Here is a 27893-nt window from a genome sequence, read left to right as displayed (position 1 = left end):
ACTTTCAAAGTTCCTGAGGAGGAGGAGAGGAAGAAGGAGAAGGAAAAGGAAAAGGCATCTAAATTGAAAAAACATGACAAAAATGGAAACAGCAAAGAACCTAATGGGACCAATGGCTCTAACGGCTCCAATGGTTCCAATGGTTCTAATGGTTCTAATGAAAAAGTAGACGAGTATGAATATGAACAAAATGGAAATGACCAGTCTATAACAGACTGTTCAATAGCCACAACGGCTGAATTTTCTCATGACACAGATGCAACAGAGATAGACTCTCTAGATGGATATGAACTTCAGGATGAGGATGATGGCCTGTGCGAGCAGGCAGATTTAAGACTGTTTGGACTTCCAGACAGCCGGAGAGACGTCTGGGCATCAGACACATTTAGGTCCTCCGACCGATCTTTTCCACAGACCAAGCTTGAAGTTATTGAAGAGGAGAAAACCCCAGAGGAATGTCAAAAGGACACTTATAAAAAAGATACCACTTCAAATGGTGGAAAAACTGATGATGTTAGTAAAGATGGGGTTTGTCAGGAACAAAAACCCTCAGATAAAGAGGGATTTTCAGACACTTACTTTAGTTATAAGTTAGAAGAGGAGTTTAACTCTCCTTTTAAGACTGTTGCTACTAAAGGGCTGGACTTTGACCCTTGGCCCAGTAAAGGTGGAGAAGAAGATGTTGTTGACATGGGAGGGACACAGGGAAGCAATGGTGAGCCTAAGCCTTTTGGACTGGCGGTCGATGACCAGTCTCAGGCCACAACACCAGACACTACCCCAGCCCGAACACCAACGGACGATAGCACGCCGACAAGCGAGCCAAACCCATTCCCCTTCCATGAAGGGAAGATGTTTGAGATGACACGCAGTGGTGCGATTGACATGAGCAAGAGGGACATGGTGGAGGAGAGGCTCCAGTTTTTTCAGATTGGTGAGCATTACTACTCGGCGGGCAGGTATAGGGTCAGGGAATCAGAGATAGAAGCTTCCTTACAAGACAGGGATCAGGTTAATATTCAGGATGCCACAGACACCTTCACAGTCCCTCAAATCTCTGTACAGACTACTACTGTCCAACTGGAAATATCAAATGGGGCTGGCAGTTACAGCACATGCAGAGACTCAACTTACACTGAGCCTAAATTCTCCACTTTTAAAACAGGATTCAAGTCATCTGATAAAACCTCTGATGTTTCAAATAGCAGTTCGAAATGTAGAGGAAAAGGCACCTTTGATTCTTCTAATGACAAAAACTCAGGAAAAAATGTAGACCGTTCTTATTCTGTAACCTCAAACTATTCAGATTATTCCCATTTTAATACATCACGCTCGACAGACAACTATTCGAATAACACAACTTCAGGCATTACAGATTATTATTCCAGAATTAATTCCAGTATATCAGGACAGTGGGATTATTTGGATAGGACCCAAGAAAATTCAAACACTCATTACCAAAGCACAGATTGTTCTGCACCTTCACAACAGACAAGTAATCCCCAAACATGCAGCAGCAATACCAGTAGCAGCATCCCTGACTTCCATTATGTCCACTCAGATGTCATTCAGACTGGCAGTATTGTGTTCAACTTGTTGTCTTCCTTTAGACCTACTCAGCAGGAGGTAGGCAGGATAGAAGCGTCCTTCAGCCAGCTAGAGGAGAACAGCAGGGACGGTAGGGTTGGTAATGATGTAGCAATAACAAACACAGGATCCAAAGAGGTCAAACGCCAGATATGCAAATCCAGATTACCAGTGAGGGTGCACACCCACAAACTATGCAGTCAAAGTCAAATAATAGCAAAAGACAAGGCACAAGAAAAAGTCAGGAAACATGCAATACATAAAGTCAGGGAAAGATTGGACCCATTTGAGAATGTACTTCCTAAATGTAGAATCCCAGTAATGAAAGCCATGAAATACTCCTCTTGTTCTAGAGAGCAGACGTGGGTTAAGCCCAAATCCGTGGTCAGTGATAGAAGTGTTAAAACTTCCAAGAGTAATAAACAACTAACAAAAGCCAGATCTAGCACTGATCATAGATATAGTGTAGCCAAAACCCCAAGTATAAGTAGCACAAATGGGAAATTGAAAAAAAGCAGTGCAGTAGCCCCAAGTAAATTTACAAAAAGATCTGTCAGTGGCCAGACAGCCAACCTTTTGGACCAAACCATTCCCAAGGAGGCTGAAACAAAGTTAGAGGGGAAAACACTGCCCACTGAGGACGAAGAGAGCTGCAGCCTCAGCACTACCAGGAACACTTCCTTGTCAGAGCCATCTAGAGCCTCTAGAAGTTCCTGCCCTTCACGCACCTCTACCTCCACCTCCACCAGCACCACCACATCAACACCATCTGCTAGAGATGTGAGAGCTGAGGTTGAGCAGGCCAACAGTGAAAGGATGAGGAGGAGCAGAAGGAAGAGTAGGCGGACACATGGAGGGAAGGCGCAAGAGCAGAAGGAGAGTCAGGTTGATCAACCAATCACGGCTCCTGTCACGGAGAACGAGACTAGTTTGTAAACTCTTTCTAAACACTTGTTATACCGTATATATATCTATATACGTATATATCTTTCTCTATGAGATGCATGTAGCTGTTGTGGGTGCTTTGTGATGTGATGCAAGTGTAGCTGTCACTTTTTCCTGTCATTCTTGTTATCTGTGTCCTGTGCTGTCTGATTTAGACATGGAGGTTAAGGTTGAGACACGGAGAGTCGATGACACACAATTTGATTTGGGATCAAGCAGGCGAATTTATGTTAGTATATGCTGTCAGATGTTTGACATATTGTAGGGAAAGGCGTGTTAGGTATATGTGTTATGACATTGGATCAATCACCTGATCAAAATAATGACCAGCTACAAGAGTGAGAGCTTTACAACAAGACTTTAGCCTTTGTGGTAAAGGTAAAGTATAGTGGAGTGCATTCCTTTCTATTACTATGGGGTCTACTGAGGCTACTACACATTCTCAGTGTCATTTCACACTAAAGATATAGTTAGCCACCCACCCCACCACATGACACAACACCACTCACCTCCACTGTAGACATGATTGAAACCTAGCTGTAACTGATTCTTTGGGGGCGGGGGAAACATAACATGACCTTGTGTTTGTTTTGGTCTGCTTGCCTGGTTTGTAGATCTTTTTGGTGGTGCTTTTTGCTGTATGAGAACACTGTGAAAAACAATTAATCGGCTAAACTTGACAATCAAATGAACGTTAGCTGCATCACAGAGCGTCAGTGTAGTCAGTAATTTGAAACTTGGTGGGGAAAGCTAATGCAGCTGGATGACTTTTGATTTCAAGTTGAAGCCATAAATTGCTTTTATCAGTGTGAGGGAATGTTGCCTGATGGTAGATCGTTTTGTTGTTAGTGATGTGATAGAAAAACTCTTCCTACTAATACTAATTCTACTGTAACATCAAACATTTTGGTATTAAAGTGTGATTTATTTATTTTGAATTTTCTGGCCTCACAGATCCTCATGCTTTTGATTCTACTTTATGTGGTATCTCACTGATACTCATTAATAATTCTAGCAAATAAGTAGTTTCTACCAACTAGTTGATTATCCTCTGCCTATATAATAGTATAGCCTTGTCCTCATTAGTGTTTAAAAGCCAGAGCAGACGGTCTTTTGTCTTATCTAGAGGGAATAAGATAATTTCACAAAGCTCAGTGATTCAAAGCCTTATAAACTTCCATTGTAAAACATAAGCAAAAGTCTATTTTCTACTCTTACTGAATAACTGAGGATAGTTTGGCCAGAAAAGCCTTTTGTTTCAGAGGTAAGACCTGGGACAGTGAGCTAAAGTTAGTCTTTGTTTTATCACCAACACTACTGGGTTCGATATGACTGTTACATTTATCAGAAAATGGCATAAAAGATCCTGTTTAATTAAATAGGTGTTAATGAACTGCTGTAGGTGTCGAAAAGGTATAACAAATCAAACCATATTAAATTGAGTCTGCAACAGACAAACTTTCAGTTCACAATCCCAATCTGTTTCTTTAAAGTAATTGTCATGCTCCCTCCTGCAGACATTTTTATGGGAGCCATTTTGTGTGTGTCTTTTTTGGGACCACATTTAATTCATTTGTTTTAGGATTTTTCTTTAGTTTTTTTTTGTCATGACATCACATGCTAATTGCTTGTGTCCTGGCCTCCCCTGCTCCCTCGCACAGGCCCTCAGAGTCCCTGTGAGAGAACAGACCTCCGTATGGCAATAGTAGCCGACCACCTCGGACTCAGCTGGACTGGTGAGTCTAAACACACACACACACATACATACACACCTCACTTTCACTTCACTTTCCTCACCTCACAAAGACACACACAATCTGAAACAACCTTGACACAATGCAATAAGTGTGTATTTATTATAGTAATACATATGAGAGGGGGATGTTGCTGCAATGTTGGTGTTAAATTGTTTTTTTCAGGATTCAGTCAGAGACAAATACTCATGCATGTATTATATATTCAGTCTGTTCAGTGACATACATTGAATATGATTACCATGAGTTAAAGAACACCCACATGTGGATGAATCAGCTGGATTGTCTCCAGCTCTCCCAACTATCAGTTTTACAGCGTATGTTGCCATCTGGTGGACACAATTATAAAAACACCCTGCCTGAGCAGTACTGCAGTGGCATTTAAAGTCACATACATCATCAACAAGACGCAGGAGACATAACATCCAAGTAGGCGTATCATGAAAACTCAGCTCACAGTGTGACTTTTAGAAATATTTAAAGTCATCTCATGTTATTGAGATATATTAGGATTTGGGCATGGATGAAAATATATACAGGAATAAATATATCAGACTGTAATGTAAAAAACTTTCTATACATGTATAAATACTCTTCCATGTTATGCATCTTTGTGTTTGGGTGTTTTTTAGAGGAAGAGTGAGATGATTTTCTATATATGTTGTACTCGTGCAGCAACAAGGGTGTGGCCTCTGCAGTTTAGTCTAAGCCTGACCACCTGCACTGCAGCACTGCCCCGCGGCTGCCTGCCTGCATGTGTGTGAGTGTGTGGGCGTTGTGTGTGTGTGTGTATGTTAACGCCCTGTGATTGTGCATACACAGGCGTCCGCTGGAGGTGTGTATGAGTGTGAATAGTTATAGTGGTGTGTCTTTCTGTCTACAGCAGTGACTGATTGATTGCTCAGTAGAGGAAAGGAATCTAATCCATATTTAATGCATGTTGCAGAGCTGCAGTGAACAAGTAGCTTTGCTGAACATTATGTTCTCGTGATTTTAAATGTATAGCTCGTGTGCTTGTCTGTGCACACAGCGTTTCACTGCTTCATTAGTTTTAGTCTGTGTTTGGCAGTTACAACCATTTAGCCAATGAATGCAAACTAGTTATGACGAAGAAAATAAATGACAACTTAAAGTATTGACACAAATCATAGTGATGTTTTCATGCCTCAGTTTCATCACATAACAATACGTCCATTGTTTCATAAGCAATCAAGTGTAGCTTGAAATATGAGAACCTGTCTGGAAGGTAAATCTGATTTAGTTTTCATTTTGATTGAAAACATATTTAAAATGTCACACTCCACAATATCTTTTCTTGCTCATTATTGTTGCTCTACCTATTTATTCCTATTTTTTAATGCATCAATGAGTCAGGCAGCAGCTCTTCATCAGTTTTTGTGTTTGTGGAGGGGTTTTTTCTGCACTGTAACACCTTTTGCAAAATTCTGTCTTTTGTATCAGCGATTAAATAACACATAACACACCACCTGATGGATGATTAATCACACTGTCTCATTGTCATTACATCATTAATTTACACTGGCGACCACCAGAAGAAAAGTAGAAATGAATCTTCTATATAAGTGGTCCTTGTTAGTATCATGACCCATCCCCTGAGCTTTGTATTGGTTTTATATTCTCATGAAAAATAAAACATGTTTTGTGGTGTTTGTTGCTGTTACAGAGCTGGCCAGGGAGATGGATTTCTCTGTGGATGAGATCAACTTCATCAGAGTGGAGAACCCCAATTCCCTGACAGCACAGAGTTTCATGCTCCTTAAGAAATGGGTTCACAGGGATGGTAAAAACGCCACAAGTAAGCAGTCAGAATACATATTTCAATTGCTAATCTATTTTAAAATGAATCAATATCTAACATTTGAAATGAGTAATGTAATTTCTCTGTCTCTCTCCTCTCTAGCGGATGCTTTAACTGCGGTGCTGACTAAGATCAATCGGTTGGATATTGTGACTTTGCTGGAAGGGCCCATATTTGACTACGGTAACATTTCAGGCACACGCTGCTTTGCCGATGATAACGCAGTATTCCCGGATCAGTCCGATGGTAAAGTGTAGCCCACCCTAGCTGAACACTCAGTCTATCTCTCAGTCTATCCCTTCACCCTTCTTCACCTCTTCACTCAGCCAGATAGTCAGACCTGACTGTGTAAACAAATACAGAACCAATGAGGCTTGACCAAACAATGGAAGTCAATTAGAACTTAACCAAAATGACTTAATGCTCCCGTGGGTTCATTGAGCCAATCTCAGTTAATGGACCAACAGGTAATAATAGCATTAGAGTTGTCTTTTTTTTTAAGCAGTCACCCCAGCCAGCTTGTTAGTTTTCCAACACTGGGCTGTGCAATTCATTTGTAGCACGCAGTCATTGGAACATGAATGGCAAGTGATAGATTTTGGGTGATTATCAGTATATTTTAATAACCTATATAAAAGGTCTTCTTAGTACACCCAACATTAAAGATTTTAATTAAACCCACAATAGGAAAATCTGTACCATTATGGGTGCATGACACTTTTTTTTAGTATGTGTGACTGTTTTTGTAAACCGTTCAAAAGCATGCACCTGCAGGAAATGTAAGCTGCTATTGAATCTGTGTCTCTTGAGTTAGAGCACTGGTTCATAATTTGGTTAATTCATAGTTATGTTTATGTGTATGCTACATTACAAATTTTCATTTCAAACTTTCCAAAACACCCTTTTTTGTCAAATTATGGTATATAAGCTATTGGCAAATACATAAAAACATAATTATAACAACCAATTTATAAAAATGGCATGCTTGCTTTTAGCAGTATGGAAAGTCCTTTTTCTCTCCTCTTCCACCTTTCTCTCTTTCCTCTTTAATGAAAATTAAATGTGGCAGCTACTTGTATTCTCTGATGTTGACAATCCCAATGAGGGCCATTTCAGAACTTTGTGCCTTTTGATACAGAGAGCTTAGTATACAATATTCTTCCTCTGGGTATAAGTCCCGTTAACAATCTTCTCATAATCGTATATACTCAAACGTGCTTTTGACATCATATGAAATCTTTGTCATTGTGGCAGATAAATGTGTTATCTGAACATCAGTGATTGAAATATTGAGGGGGAAAACATTTGCTTTGCTTCAGCTTCATATATCATCTATAATTTAAAGGGGACATATGCTGTTTGTGCTTTTCTGTTATTTTTATACTGTTATAATGTCAGATGTCTGTGTTAAACATGAACATGTCTGTTAAAATGCTCCCAGAGATTCAGTCTGCTCTGAAAGCTCAGTTCCCTCTACTTCCTCTTCATCATGACATCATCCCCTTATGCCCATACTGTAAATGAAGACCTGCTCTGAAGCCTTTGTCGCTAAGGTTGTTTAACAGGTTGTTCACATTGTCCACATTGTCCACTCGCATTTTTCAGATTGGATTTCGGCTCATTAGGGGGCTTAAAGACACAGTAGCTAGAGGGTAGAGCCCCAGAATATACAACCTGGAAATGTGCATGATATGTCCCCTTTAATGTTTGTTATTTAATTTAGAAACAAATAGCCCCAATCAAATCAAATTAGCTCAGAATTAGCCAGGCACACTTCAAGATAAAAGTCTGAAATGGGTCTCATCTTAACTCATAAATCAACTGTGGAGCAAAGATGACTTCAAGTGAAGTCCATGTTTGACTGAATGAAATGCATGGCTCTGGCTTTGTGTGAGAGGCTGCTTGCCCTGATGTTTGTTTAATACACATCTAACACTCTTCAAATAGGTGGAGCCTTTTCAACACATCCATGAGTGTCTATGAGTGTTTTTTTTAACTGCACATGTCGATCAGGGTGTGTTCTCTGTCCCAGATGAGTTGAAAAGGAAACACCTTTATTCAAAGTGTATAATGATGCTTCTGTGTCACTGCTGTTAGCTTTACTGTACCTGTCATCTCCTGGGTTCCTCCAAGCCTCGCAACCTCTACGCTCCACCGCAGCTTCATCTGCTTTGAGGCCAGCAGACTCCCTGCCTCCTCCTCCACCTCCTCTTCCTCCTCCTCCTTTCTCCTCTTCTTGCTTCCAAGTGACTAACTCCTAGAGCAAAATTCCCTTGTCAACGCTAAGCACCACTAACCAGCTTACTCCCACTAATGGCAACCTTTTGCTAATTACAACAGCTTCTCATAAATAATTGCTTTTGGATCCAAGTGGTTCTGCTCTTACCCTCCCTGCTGAGCTGTTACTGTAAGTCAGGCAGACTAGAATAAGACTGGAAGTACAACAGCGCCCCCTGCCCACAGCTTGAACTTGGAAGTTGCACAGGATGCCAGCAATCTTAAAGGATAAGGCTGGTGATTCTCTATATTTTTCTTATTGTCAACAGAACCAAACCAACAATGAACTGATCCTACTTAGATCCAAACGCCCGATATATCTTATTCCTCTATACTGAAGACCAAAAACTCATCAATGCTGCTTCACCAAGAAGAGTTTGGGTATGCTAGTTTGTTTAGAAACCTCTGAACTTGCTAAATTTACAATATACTTTTTAGTTGACAATAAGAGAAATATAGAAAAGTCGTATCCTTTACGCCTCTTCTTCTCCTGCCGACCACAGCATTAACTGGGCAGCATCTACAGCTAACGAGCAGGCTTCAGCATTTACATCCTCACAGCCATTTAACAGCACCGTCAGCTTCTGTTAAGATCACGTCCTGAGTATTATCTCTGGTAATGTTGGTTTTAATGGCCATAGTAGAAGTTTACACATGATGGGTTTTAAAAGGCTGATTCAGGTTTTAACTTGACTGTTTATGGTGAGGGATTTAGTATTTCTCCACCTGAATGATATTCCTGGCATCGTGGAGAGGGTTGAATTTGGTCTCCTTGCCTAAAATCATGGCTACAATCCTTGCCTTTCTGCATTCCCCCTTTTCAATCCTACGCCTTCTTTCTTTCTCTTTGTAAATGGATTTACAGCTCAACAAACGTTTGACTTCTTAGATCCTCAACAAAGCCAGAATGTGACTTTAAAAAAAAAAAAAAATGAAAACGCACATCTGTTTGAAAGAAGCTATAGTCTGAGAAATATATGGAGTGAACACCATTCATCGTGGATGTTTCTCAAAAGACGCTACAGCTGTTGGACTAAGAAGTCTATTACTGCTTATCAAGCGAGATAAGCACTGCCATGATTCTGAGGAGCTGTATCTTTGCTTCTGCAGCTACCAAAACATTTCACCTCCGTCATTCATGTTTCTATTTCACTGTCTATGTGTGCGTTAATAACCTGTTTGTCTTTTTATTTAAGTCTTGTCTAACAGTTCTGCTTTTCTTTTTTTTTGTTTTCTCTGTGTGATCTGTGATTATTGGAATAGCTCCAAAACTTCTTAGATCTTCTATATCCCCCCTCTGTCCTAAAATGTCTCCTCCCGTCCATTTACTCCCTCGCTCCTCCTCTACCTCCGTCTCTTCTTCCTCTCCTACTTTTTGTCCCAGCAACATCAAATCTGTCTCTTTTTCCAGCCCTCTTGCTGTCCCTTCTCCTAACACCGTCTTTCATTTTCCATCTATCCCCTGTCGTCCCAGCAACATCAAATCTGTCTCTTTTTCCAGCCCTCCTGTTGTCTCTTCTCCTAATACCATCTTTCATTTTCCATCTATCCCCTGTCGTCCCAGCAACATCAAATCTGTCTCTTTTTCCAGCCCTCCTGTTGTCCCTTCTCCCAACTCCATCTTTCACTTTCCGTCTCCCCCTTCTACGCCTCCTGTTTACCTCCTGCCTGTTGCTCCTATTCTTCCTCATATCTACAATTTGCCTTGCTCTCCTTCTACGTCGTCCTCCCCTCGAAGCCCGTTTAGCTACTCCTCATTCTTCACTCCTCCTCCGTTTTTCCCTTGTCACCCTCCTCCCTTTTCCTCCCGATCTTCTACATCTCCTCTTGTTCTTCCTCCACGTTCTTCTTCTCCTACAATTCAATCCTCACCCCCTCTTCCTTCCCCTTCTTCTTCTTCTTCTTCTTCTTCCTCCCGCACCTCCCTCTTCATGTCTGCTCCTTCCTCACCCTCTTCTCCACTTCCTCCTAACGCCCATTCTCCTCCTTTCTCGTCTCCTCCACCCTTTCGCTCTTTAATTTGCTACCCCTTTCTTCCTTCACTTCCTCCTACTTCTACACTTCTTCCCTTAACTCCCCCTCCATCCCCTCCACTTCCTGCCAATTTCCCTTCACTTCCCACCTCCCCTCCACCCTCTCCCTTACCTCCTGGTATCCCTCCTTATTTCAGGAGAGATTACTCTGTTCCTGAACTCTATATCTAAATGCCTGTTGGTGGCTCTGCTCTTCTCTGCCTTTTGCTGAAATCAACACAACTAACCTACCTGGATTCTACTGAAGCTTTTGCTCATCACATTTTTTAAAAAATTGGCATATTCATTGAGACATTGAGCTTTTGCAAAAGGCTCTGCAGACTTAAGTGCCAGTTTGAAACTTTGCAGATGACGTCAGCATGACTAAGTGTCCATATAATTTTTTTTAATATACATATATATCAATAGAGTGTTGGTGAAGTTCCTATCTTATGTTTTATACTTTGTATTTGGTGCTGTCATTTCTGTTTCCATGTCCTTATTATCTAGTCATGTGTCCTTTTTGTAGCGCTGGTTCAGAAGTCACACATCCTTAAAGCTGCACTAATTCAATTTTTTACAATTTTATAAATAGATCAAAGTCTATGTGTAGAGTAAAAATGTTCACTTCCATAAATCCACCCACAGAGAATTATCACCTGACTCTGCAGCTCCCTGGCTCTATGGAGATTTTTAGCCTCTTTAGTGCCTATACTCGACTCTAATTGATCTCATCGATCTGCTCAGTCAGCTGTTTTCATTGAATAAGCTGCACTTTACTAGATGGTAAAGAAAATGCTACTGTACTAAGAGTCCGATAAGTGTTGTTGAAGACTAAAACAGAGCTACAAGCAGAGTGAATATTATTAAGATTACATTCAGTTGCATTGAATTAATTAATGCCTAGTGTTGTGTTTTTATCATGTTCTGCTGCCCCCAAGTGGCCAAAATCAATTAATGCAGCTTTAAGGTGTATTGGCATTACACCTGTGTGGCTTTTGAGCAAATGCTACCCTTTTGGTAGTATTACAAATGTTTCTATGTAAGTGTCACTTCTCATTTCACCACCTCCACCACTCTTCCTCTCCTTCCTTCCTCCCTCCCTTCCTTCCTTCCCTCCTTTACTCTTCTCTTTTATCTTTCCCCCCTTCCTTTTCAATCCCCTTATCCTCTAATCCTTTACTCCTGCCATCCATCCAGGATACAACAATATAGATCTGGAGCTGCAATCCCCTGTAGAGCTGAACTACGAGCCCCCCACCCCACTGCGCTCAGATGACTTCTTTAGCGAGGGCGGCCCCTTTTTAGACTCCCCTAGCAAGACCACCCTTACTAGGCCTAGCGACCTCTCTCTCACTCAGACCACCAGTACCTCCAGCAGCAACCCCATTACTGTTGCTCCAGGCCCCGGCTCCTCTGCCAAGGAGCCCCCCATTGTTGGGGCAGAAGATACAACTTTGACCTCTAGAGAAAGAGGGATGTCTGCAGAAGATAATACGGGGCTGGATTCTTGTGAGTGGCCAGATAATGACAGAAGGGCAGTAGAGGGGCAAGGAAAGGAGACAGACGAGCATGCCGAGGCCTTAGAGAAAGAATTGAAGACAGGGCAGGATGTTGTTTTGGAGAGTCAGGGAGAAGACCAAAAAGAGGATATCGCCCCAGAAACTGCTCATGGAAATGGAAGGCAGAAGGAGGAGGCAGCAGAAGAAGAAGGAGGAGGAGGAGAGGACGAGATGACCCAGGAGAGGCTGCTGAGTCTGCTGGAGGATATAAAGCTGGAGGAAGGCTTGGATGAGGAGGAGATAACAGAGGAGAGGGTTAATGCCATCCTCGAGCAAGTACGGCAAGCAGAAAAAGACATGTCTTCAGTTTCAGGCTGGAGAAGCGAGTCATCCGGAGCAATAATAGAGTCCGCAAGCCCTGGCCAGAGCCCCAGCACCGACGAGGGGAGGTAGGATCTGTCAGTTTTTCTGCTTCTCAACACATTTTACACACCAAGCTTTACACCTCATTTCAAATACATGTTTTCCCCTCCCCAAGCCCCGACAGTCTAGCTGATGTGCCGGCTCAGACCCACAAACAGAACGGAGGTCACACAGACGCAGCCAGGGAGGAGAAGGAAAAGGAAAAGGAGGCCAAGAGGAAGGGATCTCAGGAGGACAGCAGCACAGCAGGACCAAGCAGAGGCCCGGAGGACAAGAAGAAGGAGGAGGGAGGTGAAAGGTCCCAGCACAAAGTCCAGGTGAGAGCTGCTCTTCCAGACAGACTTTACTTCTCTTTACATTCATTTTGGTCTTTATTGACTTATGATTGTTAGCATGAGTCAGCCCCACAGGAAAACCTACTGTGGTGTTTATATATCCCTTGAAAAAAAAGTCCTCAACTGTACTATCATATATATACTGCCTTTTACTTCACTGTTTATCATATTCATTGGGGAAAAATTGGTGTAGAGAGTAGAGGTTTCTGGTACAACCTCAGCTACTTCCAAGGTGAGGTATACAGAACTTTATTGTTAGGCCAACACATTTCGGCTTACGGCCTTCATCAGGTTCTTCATAAAACACATTACAAACAGCATTTAAATAGAGTCGTTAAAAAGCAGAAAGGGTACTAACTCAACTGTCATCCATTTAGTTGCACTTTTCTGTTTCATGGACCAAATATAGTGTCACCCATGATGTTTATTGGATAATCCGCCCGCCTCCTTCCTGTCTGGGTTAATGATTGGCCTGAAGTCACATGACCATACATCAAACCCACATAATTGATAATTTTTTTGTATATTTCTTAACCTTTTGATGCATTGGTCTAACAAGTTGAAAACAAAATGGTCCAATATTGAGTTACAATGATACAATGAAGTCTTAAATAGAAGACACATGGGGGACATTAACGTCACATTGCTGCTGGGCTGCCTTCGTCAGGTCAGTCCTAGAGCTGACGTTTCCGGCTCTGACGACGAGACCACCGTCACCACCAGGGTGTATCGCAGACGGGTCATACTCAAGGTGTGTGACGCCTGCTGTGTGGACGGCTCGAGGCGTTGTGTGCAGTGCACTAAAGCATAAGCTCTGTGACTTTGTGCAAGCGTGTGCGTCACAGATGATGGGGGGGGGGGGGGGGAATTAAGATTGTGAACAAAAGGAAATGTTCTTGTGTTTTATAAAGAGAAAATGGGAGTGTGTTTGTGTGCAGATGGGAAGGTATGGGGATGAGTACATTTACGTTTAGCCTTGCTGTAGCATGAAGTGCTACTCACTGCTTGTTGGTGTGAGCCACAACATTTATCAGCTGTTTTGATTGGTGTATGGCGTCTCTACCTGGTTTGTGAACTGTTGGTTGTGCTGTGTGTTTGGCTACTATATAAAGAGTAAAATCCAGTTCCTAAGTGTAAATGTGAGGCTATATTTCCACAAGAGCAAAAAAAAAAAAAGCTAATTAGTATATTCAATCCCCTTCTTGATGAGAAGCAGGAATAGCCTGAGCAGTTCAAGGGACCAAAACATCATAAGTTTTATTCCCATAACAATCAGTGTGCCCATGATTTTTTAATCAAAATGTCTTCAAGCAAGGCTCTGAACTCTGTTTGCTCAATCTGAATCAACTAGATGCTTAAAGTATCATTTACAAAACTAACAGCATTGTACTTTAGTGGGTTTAAACACAGATGAAACACATCTGTCTCAGTGGAAATAAAGCCTCATTTTTGACTGTAAGTGACATTTCTCATGCATTGGCTGTTTTTCCTTTGGACACTGAGTTTAGTCAAGAAACAATGATTGATATGATTGTACAGTATTTTGAATGATTATCTTTGTTTGCATCTCTGTAGGATAAATGTCTGTAAAATATATATTTGCTACTGCAGGGATGTGATTTGAAGTATAAGTTGCAAATCAGCCTGCGTAAAGCACTATCATCAGTTGGGTTCCCCTCATATCGATTTCAGAATATAGAAACATTCATTTAGTATTAGGATCTTTGTTTGTAAAATGAAACTGGCCTTAACCCTCCTGTTGTCCTAGAGTCAAGGGGGGAAGGTAGGAAGAAGGGAGGAAAGGAGGATGGATGGGAGAAAGAAGGAAGGAAGGTAGGAGGGAGGGAGGAAAGAAGGGAAGGAAAGAAGGAAGGAAGGAAGGAACAGAGAAAGAAGGAAGGAAGGTAGGAGGGAGGGAGGGAAGACGGGAGGAAGAAGGAAAGAAGGAGGGAAGGGAGGAAGAAGAAAGGAAGGAAGGAAAGGAGGGAGGAAGGAAGGTAGGAGGGAGGGAGGAAAGAAGGAAGGCAGGAAAGGAGAAAGAAGAAAGGAAAGAAGGGAGGAAGAAGGAGGGAAGGGAGGAAGAGCGAAGGAGGGAGGGAGGAAGGAAGGAAGGTAGGATGGAGGGAGGAAGAAGGAAGGAAGGGAGGAAGGAAGGAAGGAAGGAAGGAAGGAAGGAAAGGAGGGAGGGAGGAAAGAAAGAACGAACAGTCAAAACAGACGGGGTCAATTTGACCCGGGAGGACAACAGGAAGGTTAACTTTACTTCCTCAGCCTTCCTTACTTTTATTTCTGGTTTTGCTTCCATTTCCAAATCTTACTTCCTGGTTCAACCCTTGGGGAAACCCCGCTGTAGTGCCAGGCAGGCTGATATCACCGATTTCCTGAATAACAATCTTACAGATATATTCTCAAATTCCTCCCCAACCTGTGCGTCCACCCCTCCCCCGTCCTTCCCATCTCCATCTCCATCCCTCACTCCTCCGTCCGTCCGTATTTAACCCTTCACATCAGGGAGAGGAGGCCAGAAACATTCCTGGAGAGTCTGTGACAGAGGAGCAGTTTACAGATGAAGACGGGAATCTTGTCACCAGAAAAGTAACCATCATCACCCTCCTCCGTTAACTTTTCTCTTCTTTATCCTGCACAGCTTACACACACACACACACACACACGCACACACCAGTTTTACCCTCCTGTTGTCCTCAGGTTCATTTTGACCGGAGAGGAAAACTCAAAAATGAGGTATAATTTAATTTAAATGAGGCTTGTTGACCATAAGTTCCTAAACTAGGCATGAACTTGTGTTATTAAGCTGGAATGATGTCTAACACAGACTTAGGTGATAATTTATACCTTTTGCTTTATAAATAGTCAAACCTCCTTTAATCTTTTTAACCCTAGTTTTAGTTCAGCTTTTATTAAACTTACTCTTTTATTTTACTTTTCTTTTTAAATCTGTTTTAACCTTTTTTTTTACTGTAACTTTTAATAAACCTTTTCTTTTATTCTCTCACATTTTACTTATGTATTTAATTATTTTAACTATGTATTTATTTATTCTTTTTTTTTACTTAGTTAAATTGTCTGAACATTTTTTATCATGCATACATTTTTGTCTTTTTATCTTTTTGTTTGTTTTCATTGCTTTTCTTTACATTGTCACTTGTTCTGTCTTATTATCAGCTTGTCAATCAACAAACTGTAAAGCACTTTAAACTACATTAACTTGTATGAAAGGTGCTAAATAAATAAAGTTTAATTGATTGAAACCAAACCGGGTCAATTTTGACCCAGAAGGATAAGAGTTGACAACAGGAGGGTTAACCATACAACCATAAAACCAATATCACACAGTAAAGCACAAACACTACCTCACACACCTTTACATTATTTCTCCTCACAACATGCTCTCCTGCTCCTCCTCCTTCTCCTCCTCTTCCTCCTCCTTTTCCTCCTCTTCCTCCTCCTCCTCTTCTTCCTCCTCCTCCTCTTCTTCTTCTTCTTCCTCCTCCTTTTCTTCCTCCTCCTCTTCCTCCTGCTCCTGTTCCTCTTCTTCCTCCTCTTCTTCCTCCTCCTCCTCCTCTTCCTAATCCTCCTCCTCTTCCTCCTCCACCTCCCTTTTCTCTTCCTCTTCCTCCTCCTCCTTTTCCTCTTGCTCCTCCTGCTCCTCCTCCTCCTCCTCTTCCTCCACCCATAACATGATTCTACTCCACACAGGTGATCAGAAAGGTGGTTCGCCGTGTGTTCAACTCAGAGGAAAAGAGGGAAAGCGAAAGTGAACTTCTTACAGAAGAAGGTGGTGGTGGTGTTGTAGCGACAGGTGGAGCAGATGTTGCTTCTTCAGCAGGAGGAGCAGCAGCAGGAGGAGGAACAGCAGGAGGAGGAGCCACGGGGGGAAAGAGCAAGAAGAGGGGGAAACGCTCCCGACAGGGCAACAAGGGCGAGAAATCCGGAGGGGGGAAAACTGAGGTTGGCGTTCACACCCAACCGACCGCCTGACGTAGAAACCTGCTTGAATGTGCATGAAGCTGTAATTAGATTTTTAACACCCAATCATTAAAAAGGATTCGTCAGTTTAATCGCTGGCGTCCCACATCTGTCAGATTGGGGCATTTTCGGATCTGTCGTTTGCTGTTGTGCTCGTTGTGCTCGTTATGCTAACAGTGTAGAGATGACCTCACTGTCTGTTTTAATGTTTCCAGTTTGCAGTGGTTGTGTTTCCTCTGTACTGCAGTGAATCAGTAGTCTTACAACACACACTAACAGATGGAGATGATCGTTATTTGGTGGTCCGAGCTCGTTGATTGAGCTGAAAACTAACAATATTTAAAGTGTTTTAACTAATATAGACATAAATGCATCTTTTAACATGCATTTCTTTGCATTAGTGTGTTCATGTTCTTTGCTAAATAATTTGTAACATTAACTCTTTTTACTTTCTCTCTTTTCACACTGGTCTCTTCTCCAGCATGATCTCCTGACATGCAGTAGCAGATCTGAGCTCTGCTTCCTTAGCACTTGATCATATTTAGCCTGAGAACAATACTAACTTTTGTTTCTCTCTCTCTCTCTCTGTGTGTGTGAAGCCTGGAGACAGCGCCAGCAAGAAACAGGGAAAGAAGAGTCAGTCGTAACAGTGGAGCTCTCAACTAAACCTGGTAAGACTGTCACCCATTCATAAAGTCAAACTAGTGGAGCAGGTCATCATCATTTTGCTCTTAAATGTTAGCACTAAGATTAATGTTGAAACAAATAGCTGTCTGAAAGTTATTAATAGTGCTTTATTCAATTTCTTACAGAGAGTTAGAGGAGAAGATAGATACCACTCTCATTTGGTGCTAAGCTTAGCTTAGCTTAGACTGGAAGTAAAGGGAAATTATTAGCCTGACTCTAAAATATCCAAAGTGTCTTTTTAAAACTGTTTGGTGAATCCATACAAAAAGCTATGTGTAAAAATGACAAGTTGTAGTTTTCTTCCAGTCTTTATGCTAAGCTAAGCTAATCATGTTTTAAAAAGGGAAGACAAAATAATCTCAGGCTTCAGTCTACTTTTTTTCGGTCAAAGAAAACAAAAGAGAATAAAAGAGAGATTAATTAATTTGTAAGAGAAACATATAGGGATGAGGAAAGCATGATGATATATTCATTGTTTGGTTTATGTATCTTATCATGTTTTCTATTATCTTTATCGTTAATTATTCATGGAAGTTATTGTTCATTTATTTTGAAAATGATCAGAAAAATAAAACTAACCTAAATATCTACAGTATAAATCCATTTAATAAGGTGTAACCCTTCTCTCCTCCAGGTCCACGGACGCCCACGTGCGTCTCCACACACACACCCTGGGAGGAAAAACGGACTGGAACCCACGAAACCCAAAAGGGGAGCCAAGCCTCGTCAATGTCAATCAGCCAAAAAAAAAAAGTGTCTGAAGCTTTCACTTTACAAAACGCATGATTTTCAGCGAGACAAACGCAAAAAAAAACAAGTTACTTTTATTTGATTTCGCATGAGCATGTCACCAAAACTCACTTATCGTTGGAAAACAACACTGAAGGACACGCACGGACGTGAGCGGCGGGAACTTTCTCATCTTTTGATGTACGAACGAAAGACGGCACAAACAGATATAAAAAAAGGCTCACTGCTGACAGATAAAGGAAGACTTGTGAATCACTTTTTCTCAGACACTCGCCTTATATGGTCTATTTTTTTCCTCCTGGACCCAAAGTATTGGGGTGTACCATGTGGTTCTTTTTTAAAAAAACAAATGAAATATAATAGTAAATGGGTGATTTTTTTGTTGTATATAAATGACACTGTATAAAATCTACAAAAAAAAAATGGAAAAAAAAAAATCAGTAGCTTCACAGATTGTTTATGCACTGATTTGAGTTGATGAAGCTTTGCAGAGTCGGTGCATTTGTATTGAGAGGGTCGACACTGTTTGAGCAGCCTTGAGTGAGTGACCTGACTTCCTAAAACGAATAAAAAACAACAATAAATAATAAAGCTGTATGTAAATTGAGAAGCGAATGGTACGGGGGTGGGGGAGGGAAAGAGAGAAAAAAAAAACTGCTTGATTTTAACAAAAAGGATTATTTCTTTAAAAAGCCAAACTGCTACTCCGGCTCCGCTCTGTCTGTGGATCTTTGTCTTCGGAGATATTTCGCTGCATGTGACGTCACTTTATTATTTTAAAAGCTTTTTTCCTTTTTTTTTTTTTCCTCCTTTTTTTTGCCTCCTCCTCTTCCTCCTAATTCAAAAAGCACTGTAATACAATTAGAGAGGGTTTGATGGTACTTCTGTTTGTGTGAGCACTCATAATAACCCAAACATCTGTCATCTATAACTGTTTTTATTTGATTTTTTTTTTTTTTTATATAAAACATTTTAAAAAGAAAAACACACATGGTGAGATAGTAAAGCTTTATTCTTATGCTTCAGAAAGACTCAGACGCAGACTTGTGAGTGTGTAACATCAAATTAAAAAAAAAAAAACCCTGTCTCTGTGTAAACCCGTCATCATGATAACTAAGAAGTATAAGTTTACGCTTTTAAGGCCACTGTGGTTTTTAAACTGTTTTTATTTGAAATGATTTGATGACTTTTATCTTTTATTTAATTGATTGTATTTACAAGTGAACAGAGAATCTCATTTTTAGCTTCATTACCTGAATTTAGTTCTTTTTACTATAATTAATTAAAAAATCACACAAATGAACAGTATTGATCACACGCACTGGTAATAATAAAAAAAATCAAAATCAGATTTTCTGTTCCTGTGTAAATCTTTTTTCTTTTTTTTTTTTGGTCGTCTTTTTTCATACAAAAACCACCCGTAAACATCCATTGTTGATGATGAATCTGGTACCAACATGTATGACAAACCAACATAGCCTACACTGGATGATCCAAGTAATTATTTAAGCAGAAAAATAAATTGTGTTTAAACTGAAACTGTGTCTGTGAGCCGGTCTGGTTTCTCCCTCTTCTTCTTCATGTGTTTCCTGTTTCATGTCTGCAGGAACTAAACTATCCAAAAAACTTCATGTTGGCTCTAAAAAGGAAAAGTCAGTCAGGGGTCTTCTGGGGACCATGAATGTCTTCGAAAAATAATAAAAATCCATTAAATAGTTGTTAAGATATTTCAATCAGGAGCAAAGTTCGACAGATGGTTAAAAAAAAAGAGCTGTCTCTGGTTCCAGCTTCCCAAAATGTGAAGTTTTTGCTCTTTCTCCATTTTATTTACTTTATCAAACATTTTTAAGTTATACATTGTTGTTTGGACATAACTATTTTCTGACACATTTTAGATTAAAAAATTAACTGAATGATCATAAAAATACTAATCAGATGAATAAATGATGAAAAGCATTAGTGGTTGCAGCCCTAAAATTCACTGCATTCATTTATTTGTTTTAGTAAATAATATAGTGAAATATGATTACCGATACATTATTTGATTACATTATTAAATAGTACTTCTGTAGCTATGTCCATATCTGTGACATTACTCCTGAAAACCAAAGTACTGTTTCTGTTCTGAGCATTTCTGCAAAGCTCAAAACTATTAAATCAATATATTTAGTTTGCATTGTCTTCAAATTATAGTTCATTAACATCTGAATAGAGGAGGATTTTTTTCTCTAGGTTGCATCTTCAACAGTAATCAGTAACAGTAACAAAGGGACAGTTTCCTGCTTTCATTCATGATTTTAATGATATGATGCATCATCATGTCATGTGACTTTGGAAATAAAAGACTCATTATGATGTAAACACACATAAAGGTACACATAAAGTTTGGTAGCTGAAAAAAAGATGAACTAAAACAACAGATGCATTTTTTCCGTGTGTAAAAAAAAACTTAATAAAACAAAAGGCATTTTTTAAAAACACACAAAATTCTGTGAACATCAGATTATTTACGATTATAAAACAACAGTCTGTTTTTTTTCTTTCTTTCAATTCACCTTATTCCTTTTGTTCAATTAGTTTCCATTTTGCATTCTTGAAAAAACAAAAAAGCAGAAACCCTAACCCAGTGTTTTTCATTTAAAATATATCTTATTAAATTTGCACTTAGTTGACAACTGTTGGCAACTACTTTATTAAATGTAACACTTGCAAGGCTGCTAAAAACAACTTATTTTTTCAGATATTGTCTCATAATCTGTTTCCTAAATGTGGCTCTATTATTATTGATTTTGAATCCCATCATACAACCAATCAAATCATTTTCTGAATAGAAGATTTTGTACTCAAAATGTGAAGCATCGGTTCAATGTTCCCAATAAAACCTTCAAAACCTTTACCAGCTTTGTTTCAATAGATCTTAAAGCTCCTAAAGAGGAACAGATGAGTTTTATGAGTGCTAATTTGATGCCCAAAGTGAAAGTTTCTGATGAGAAAGATTCAACAGCAGAAAGCAACAGTAAAGAGAATAAAGTCCCAAAAGATCTAACATGAAAACACAAGTTAAGACTCGTTGAAATTAGACTGAAACAAAGTAGAAAGTCCAGAAAAGGTGTGTACAAAAGTTTTATGTAAAAGTACCAAAAATGTGATATTTAATTATCCCAAAATATTTAATAAAGTTTTGTAGAAGTGATGAGCAGGCATGTGGACATCTTAGTGTTTTCATTTTTCATAAACACATTTTTAACAAAAATATGACCAACTAGTAAAAATATGTAACAAAAAGCCTTGATTTAAACCTTTATTTTGAAAAGCTATAAACATCTCTTAACCCTTACATACTGTTCATATTCTGACTTATAATTAGTCTCTACACCAATTATTCTTATTCATAAATTCTCCCTGTCAGTATTAAATGTTTGATTAATAAAAATTAACAATCACTATTTTATAGACCAGGAGAACATTTTATAGAATATGATGAATACAATTTTTTGAATATGAATACAAGTTAAACTTTGTATCAGCTTCACAAACATTTTAAAGTGATGCATTTATTTATTTCCATTTTTGTAAACTGAGGGTTACATTAGGAAAAAGTCTGACTAATAGAAATGTTTTACTGTGTTTTTACAGCTTTATAATGTAAAAATGGGTGAAATGTGACTCTAAACAGTATGTAAGGGTTAAAGGAATAGTTTATTATAGACTTGTTTTCTTTGGATGGAGCCAGACCAGCTGTTTCATCCTATTTCCAGTATTTATGCTAACCAGCTCTACAGTTAATCTTCCCATTTTACTCTCCGAAAGACTGAAAATAAGCACAACTCCCAAAATGTTGAACTACTCCTTTAACAGGCAGTAACCAGTCTCTCCTTTAAAGACTCGTCAGCTGTGTGGATTCCTCCCTGTGAGTCTGAACGTGTCTCTTCAGATCCTCCTTCCTCAGAAACCCTTTCCCACAGACGGTGCAGCAGTGCGTTCTCTCCCCATCGTGCGCTCCCATGTGTTTGGTCAGCGAGCCGCTAGCCGTGAAGCTTTTCCCGCAGACGTTGCACAGGTACGGCTTCTCTCCCGTGTGTGACCTCATGTGGATTTTCAACGCTCCGCTCTTGTAGAACGTCTTGTCGCAGACGCTGCACCGATGTGACGACTCACCCGTGTGTATCATCATGTGTGTTTTTAACGTTCCCCTCTGTCTGAACCCTTTCCCGCAGACGCTGCACAGGAACGGTTTCTCCCCCGTGTGGATCCTCATGTGAGCCGTCATGTACTCTTTAAAGCTGAAGCTCTGCCCGCACACGTTGCAGACATACGGTTTCTCCCCCGTGTGAGCTCTCATGTGTCCCATCAGATTCCCGTTTTGAGCGAACGCTTTCCCGCACACGCTGCACACGTACGGTTTCTCTCCCGTGTGCGTCCTCATGTGCATCTCCAGCTGTTTGTGGCCGTCGAAATGTTTCCCGCAGACCTCGCAGTCGTTCGTTCGGATGTAAGTCTGCAGGTGGAGTCTCAAGCTTTCCTCGGATTCGAAATGTTTCCCGCACACACCGCAAACATCTGTGTCTCTCTCGTCTTCTTGAACGTGCCTCAGAAAAGAAGCTCTGTAGCAGAAAGACTTGTCACACACTTTACAGGAATATTTCAAAGGGGATAAATCCTTACATTCCTTATTCTTAGATCTCTTTGGCTTCTTTGTTTTTGACTCTTCTTCTTTGGTCTCATCTTTATCATCACTCTCTCCGTCATCGCTCTCCGTCCCGTCGGTTTCCTTCCAGTCTTCGTCGCTGTCGTCCATTTTGCTCTCGGCGTCCGAGCACTCGGCCTCCGACTGCTGCTGCTGCCTGTCGTCCGTTTGATCCCTGCAGCTGTTTTCCTCGTTGTGGGTCTGCAAATGCACCTTCAGGCTCTCGTCGGAGTCCAGATGTTTTCCGCAAACCCCGCAGAGACCGGCGCTCTGCTCGTGTTTAAGTACGTGTTTCAGGAAGGAGCGTCTGTAGCGGAAAGATTTCCCACAGACTCTGCAGCAGCTCTGGCTCGTGGTTTGGCTCACGTTAGCTGAAGTGTTTTTCCTCATGTGCTTTTTTATTTTCTCTCCTTTGTAGAAAGCCCTTCCACACATTTTACAACAGTCTTCACCAATGTTTTGATTTCTTTTGTTTGATTTAAGAGGGGTCTCATTAAGCTCTTTGTCGCTGTCATCATCATCATCTTCACTCTCGGCCTCTCCTGAGTGTTTTGATGAAAGTACCTCCTTGTCGCTAAGTGGTATCCCAGAGTGCTCTCCTTGTGTGTCTGTCTCCATCATGGTTGAGGTGCTCTTATCTGCTCTTTGAGTTAGGTGAGGATGTGAAGTCTTACCGTGGATTAATTTAAAGTCCGTCTCCGTTGATGCATCTTTACTGAGGTTTGTGTTCTGCGGCCCTGATCCAGAGAGTAGAAGACCATCTGAAGACGAGATCAAGAAGAAAATGTGTTTAATTTAAATTGCAATAAAAACAATGTAACAATATAACATAACAATATTTCCTTTAATCTGTGTGTGCATGCTTTATTCTGCAGTTAACTCAGTCACCTCTCAATCCCACTGACACTTTAACTCACATATTTACCAGAACACCTGCGTGCCCCTGAATAAGTTAATTAATGGATATATTATTACATAATGAACAACATTTATCAACAATTTAGAAATCACTCTACACTGATTCATTAAAATTGCCACTTCGTGGCATGTAGCAAAACGGACTTGGCAGAAATGTAAATATGTTTTAATTAGTGTATAATCATCTGAAAATGAGAGGCCTTTATATCTACACAGAGAGCTGGTCCTCTACCACAGAGGCTGCCATGTTGCATCTACAGTAGCCCAGAATGGACAAACCAAACACTGACTCTAGAGAAGGCCTTCTGAGGTTTTTGTGAGTTTCGGGGCCTCCATAGGCTCCCTTACACCGCTAGATGCTACTAAAAGTTACACAGTAGTCCTTTAAATGATGACAAAAGAAACTCTAATGGTACCAGCAGGAAATAAAGTTAAGAGCCGCAATGATTAATGGATTATTTGAGTCTGAATTCTCTGATTCCAGCTACCAAATCTGAATATTTTCTGGTTTCTCTCTTTGTCAACGTCATCAACAAATCAATAATCAAGAAAATAATCAAAAAGTTTAATTAATAATGAAAGTAATTGATAGTTTGAGTCCAAAAATTAAGGAAAACTGTGAAAGAAATCCTAATTCCTGTAATATAAAACATTATTTTCATATAAAACGTACCTGTTGTGTGAATATCTGTCTCCGTTTTCAATGTGATGTCCAGCAGTTTGTGTTGATGTTCGATGTCGTCATGGGAACAGGAAACCTCCGCCTCACGTCCACCCATCATTAACTCAAGGATCCTAAATATGTCGTCTGCAACCGCCGACAGTCGCTTGTGTACAGCTGCCCTCCGCTGTTCAGGTGACATTTCTGGAGGAAGGAAAAAGGAAAGTTAGGCACAAATAAAGATGCAAAATTATGACACAGTTTGTCCCTGAATGAGAAGAATAAATATTGTAATTGTATTTGTTTTGCCTGTCTAAATGGATGTGTGTGTCTGTATTTTTAATCCCTTCTTTCAAAGGTCTGTGTGAAAATTAGTCTGAAAGTACAGATTTGATTTAAACTGCCAGTGTGCTGCATTCATGTACTAGTGCCATTTACAAGCCCTAATCATTCACTTTTTTTTTTCTTTTTTAAACTTTTATTCAATTTTCCAAAAACATACAAAAAAATCAAATTGCAAAATTACAATTTTTCCAAGTTTACAAGACTGGTCCATAAGTGAAAAGAGAGAAGCACAGCACTCAAACAATGTGAAAGTCCATCTAGTGAAACACATACACAGGTCAGATTCCCGTAATGTCATATTTCAAGCGTGTGCCCAGTTAGTGTAGCTCCAAATTTTATTTAACTCCAAGACGTTCCTCCCATTGATGTAATGTCCCAATTTTTCAAGTCACAACCTCGGATATCAGAGATTTCCATATAAGAACAGGGGGGGGGGGGGGGGGGGTCATCTCCGACCCACTTCACCATGATTGCTTTCCTTGCCAACATTAAGAGTGATTGAATTACTTCCTCATGTTGTTTAAGAAAATCTGTTGTCCTATTGCATTATTCACATTTTTAATCTAAAAGCAAACAAATATACCCAAGACATTGTTTCTGAAAAACAAATTGCTTTAAGTTGTGTATTGTTCACTGCTTTAATCAACACAAAGTAAAAGTCTATTAATTTAATTTATATGGGAGTGATGGTAGAAGTTTCACAGGTTAATATTTCACAACTTTGACTCATAAAAAGTCAAACTGAATGCAACAGAAACCAGGAGAGATAAAAGAGAAGATATATTGTATTATTTAATTAGTTAATGGCTATTTTATCTATGAGAGTATAATAAATAAATATAGGAAAACACATCTCAGTATAATGTATCACTACCACAAACTACAGCCTCCAGTCATAAATAACATAAAGCTAAATGAACACCAAACAGTTTCAACACTATAACCATACCAGAGGATTTAAAGCAGGGAAGTTATAATAGACTGAATTAGCTTCATTATTAGCCAAGTTTACTGAAGAGTTGACTGTTAGTGTGGTATTATCTTTAGCAAGCGGACGGTTTGATAAGAAAACAACGACTCACAAGTAGCCAAGACTGGATGCAATGTTGGAAGAAGTACTAAGATACTTTAAGTAAGTAGAAATATTAATTACAAGTTTAAAATAAATAAATAAAATTAAAGTACTTATATATTTTAAATTTTAATGTATGGGTGGTTCTTAGACTATGGGCACTTGTATATTCTTTGGCATATTTTTTAAAATACAAATCATATTATACAAATTCGACTTCCTTTGTCAAACTAACAATAAAACCACCTTAAATTTTTTACCATCTTTCTATTATGATTTTTTTCATACTTTTCAACATCCTTACAGGTGTCAAAATCACTGTTTTCTCCTTGTCGCACACCCAGACTTTTAAACTTCAACAATGAAAATAATGTTAAAAAATATGATTTATTTGAAAACTATTAATGTACCTGAAATAAGCATCAGTAAAATAATTAAAATACATTATAGTGTTTTATGTAAGACAGCTATCAATATCATTTTTTATCCACTATTTATCCATTATTGTCATTTCCACCACAGCACTGTACTGTCCCTTTAAAAAATAAATAGTACTTTAACTTTAGTACTTTGAGGATATTTAGCTGGTAATACTTCTATACTTTAACATTTAAGTATGATCTTAAATGGAGGATTTTTACCACAATGTAAAAATACTTCATTACAAGTAGCTAAACATCCAGAATTTACAATCCTTCTTAAAGTACTCAGGTATTTAATTAGCTATATTTCTTTAAGGCTATTTAGCTGGTAATTGTTCTATACTTTAACCTGTAAGATTTAAATGCAGGATTTTTAATTGTAATCAAGTATTGATATTAATACTTTTACTGAAGTAACTCACACTGTTTAACACTTGGTCAAGTTTGGTCGATTATCACTTTAAATATTTGGTTATATTCGGTTATTCGCAGGTGGGTAAATATTTATTAAAGTTTAAACTGGGCTATCTTAAACCTGTAACCTTTAACTTCTGAATGTCACAGAATCTAAATGGGCACCAAATATTGTGTTACACCTGTATTTATGAGGTAATTCGACTTTTAGGTTTATTATTAACTCTAAACTTAGTGAAATTCAATTCAGGCTAAGTGAGTAATTACCTACAGGCTTCCCCCTTTCCACCTAAATACATCTCAGTTTTAACCCAACACACATTCCAGATGAGTCTGTGTGGGATAATTAAAAGGTGATTTTACCCACCAGATGTGTGCAGTATCCTGCTCTCTGTTATCATAGTTTCCACCTCACTGATCATCTCCTCCACAGCTGCAGACAGTCTCTTTGCGACCAGCGCGCGCAACACCTGCACGTTAGACATGATGGACCGACAGTGATCCGGTTCTTTTAATATCTATCTGGACATTTTCTTGCACTACACGATGCTGTTTTCAGACAAAACAAACTAACAACATTGGTCATGTGTGCAGCCAAAGTACTTCCGCCGACACAGTCTTCTTCTTTTTTGCTTGTCAGGTAGTTGATGGCACAATACCGCCACCATGTGTTCATGCATGGTATATACTTCTTAAAATGAGAGCCCCACACTCAGAAATAGTAAGCTGCATGCCATTATTTTAGTAAAAAGTACCAATTCAACAATGTAAAAACTCTCCATTACAAGTACAAATCCTGCTTAAAATGATGATTAAGTACATTTATAACTCTTAGCAGCAAAACTTAAGCTAGTTAAAGTATTAAAAGTAGTGGTTGACTGACTTTCCTTCTTCTTTTTTCTTTTTTGGACTGACTGACTGTACGATCTGACTTAATATGGGCTAATGAATGCCTTAATTTCCTTTGGGATTAATAAAGTATCTATCTATCTATCTATCTATTACTGATATATTATTGTCTATCTTGGCTCTCTATTATTTATTCATTTATTTATTATTCTTCCATACTTTTCTAACAACTTCTGCATACTTTCAGCTTCATGACATTTAAGGACATTGGTGCTATCATTCAGGGTTTGTTAACTTTTACAGTACTTTTTAAGATATTTTGCTTTTTACAGCAAGTTTTTACAATGTAAATAAATGGGCACACATACACATGCATACTGACCCACATACTGACGTACTTTTTTTCTATGGAGTCTCATGTCCAAAGAACCAAAAGATGTCTCTTAT

At 39.4% G+C, this 27893-nt stretch overlaps 2 protein-coding genes across 2 annotated transcripts in view; one reads left to right on the top strand and one right to left on the bottom strand.

Annotated features, from left to right (window-relative positions):
* LOC128381501 (ankyrin-3-like) overlaps window positions 1–19617 on the top strand; it is a 184176-nt gene extending 164559 nt beyond the window's left edge. The window contains exons 38-46 of the mRNA XM_053341525.1: window positions 4194–4268; window positions 5971–6102; window positions 6208–6351; window positions 11595–12345; window positions 12435–12636; window positions 15166–15249; window positions 16372–16623; window positions 17241–17312; window positions 17963–19617. Coding sequence (XP_053197500.1) covers window positions 4194–4268; window positions 5971–6102; window positions 6208–6351; window positions 11595–12345; window positions 12435–12636; window positions 15166–15249; window positions 16372–16623; window positions 17241–17288 — 1688 coding nt within the window. The 3' untranslated portion in view covers window positions 17289–17312; window positions 17963–19617. The remainder of the gene's footprint in view (window positions 1–4193; window positions 4269–5970; window positions 6103–6207; window positions 6352–11594; window positions 12346–12434; window positions 12637–15165; window positions 15250–16371; window positions 16624–17240; window positions 17313–17962) is intronic.
* A 2237-nt stretch (window positions 19618–21854) lies between these two features.
* LOC128381875 (zinc finger protein ZFP2-like) lies at window positions 21855–27091 on the bottom strand. Its single transcript, XM_053341897.1, has 3 exons — window positions 26965–27091; window positions 24357–24548; window positions 21855–23526 (listed from the first exon to the last, which is right to left on the bottom strand). The coding sequence occupies exons 1-3, from the start codon at window positions 27080–27082 to the stop codon at window positions 21956–21958; spliced, it is 1881 nt and encodes a 626-aa protein (XP_053197872.1). The 5' UTR covers window positions 27083–27091; the 3' UTR covers window positions 21855–21955.
* Between the last annotated feature and the right edge of the window lie 802 nt (window positions 27092–27893).

Source organism: Scomber japonicus, chromosome 20 (genome assembly GCF_027409825.1).
Source record: "Scomber japonicus isolate fScoJap1 chromosome 20, fScoJap1.pri, whole genome shotgun sequence".
Taxonomy (NCBI): Eukaryota; Metazoa; Chordata; class Actinopteri; order Scombriformes; family Scombridae; genus Scomber; species Scomber japonicus.
The sequence above is the reverse complement of the archived record's forward strand: the minus strand, read 5'-3'. Positions and strand labels throughout refer to the sequence as shown.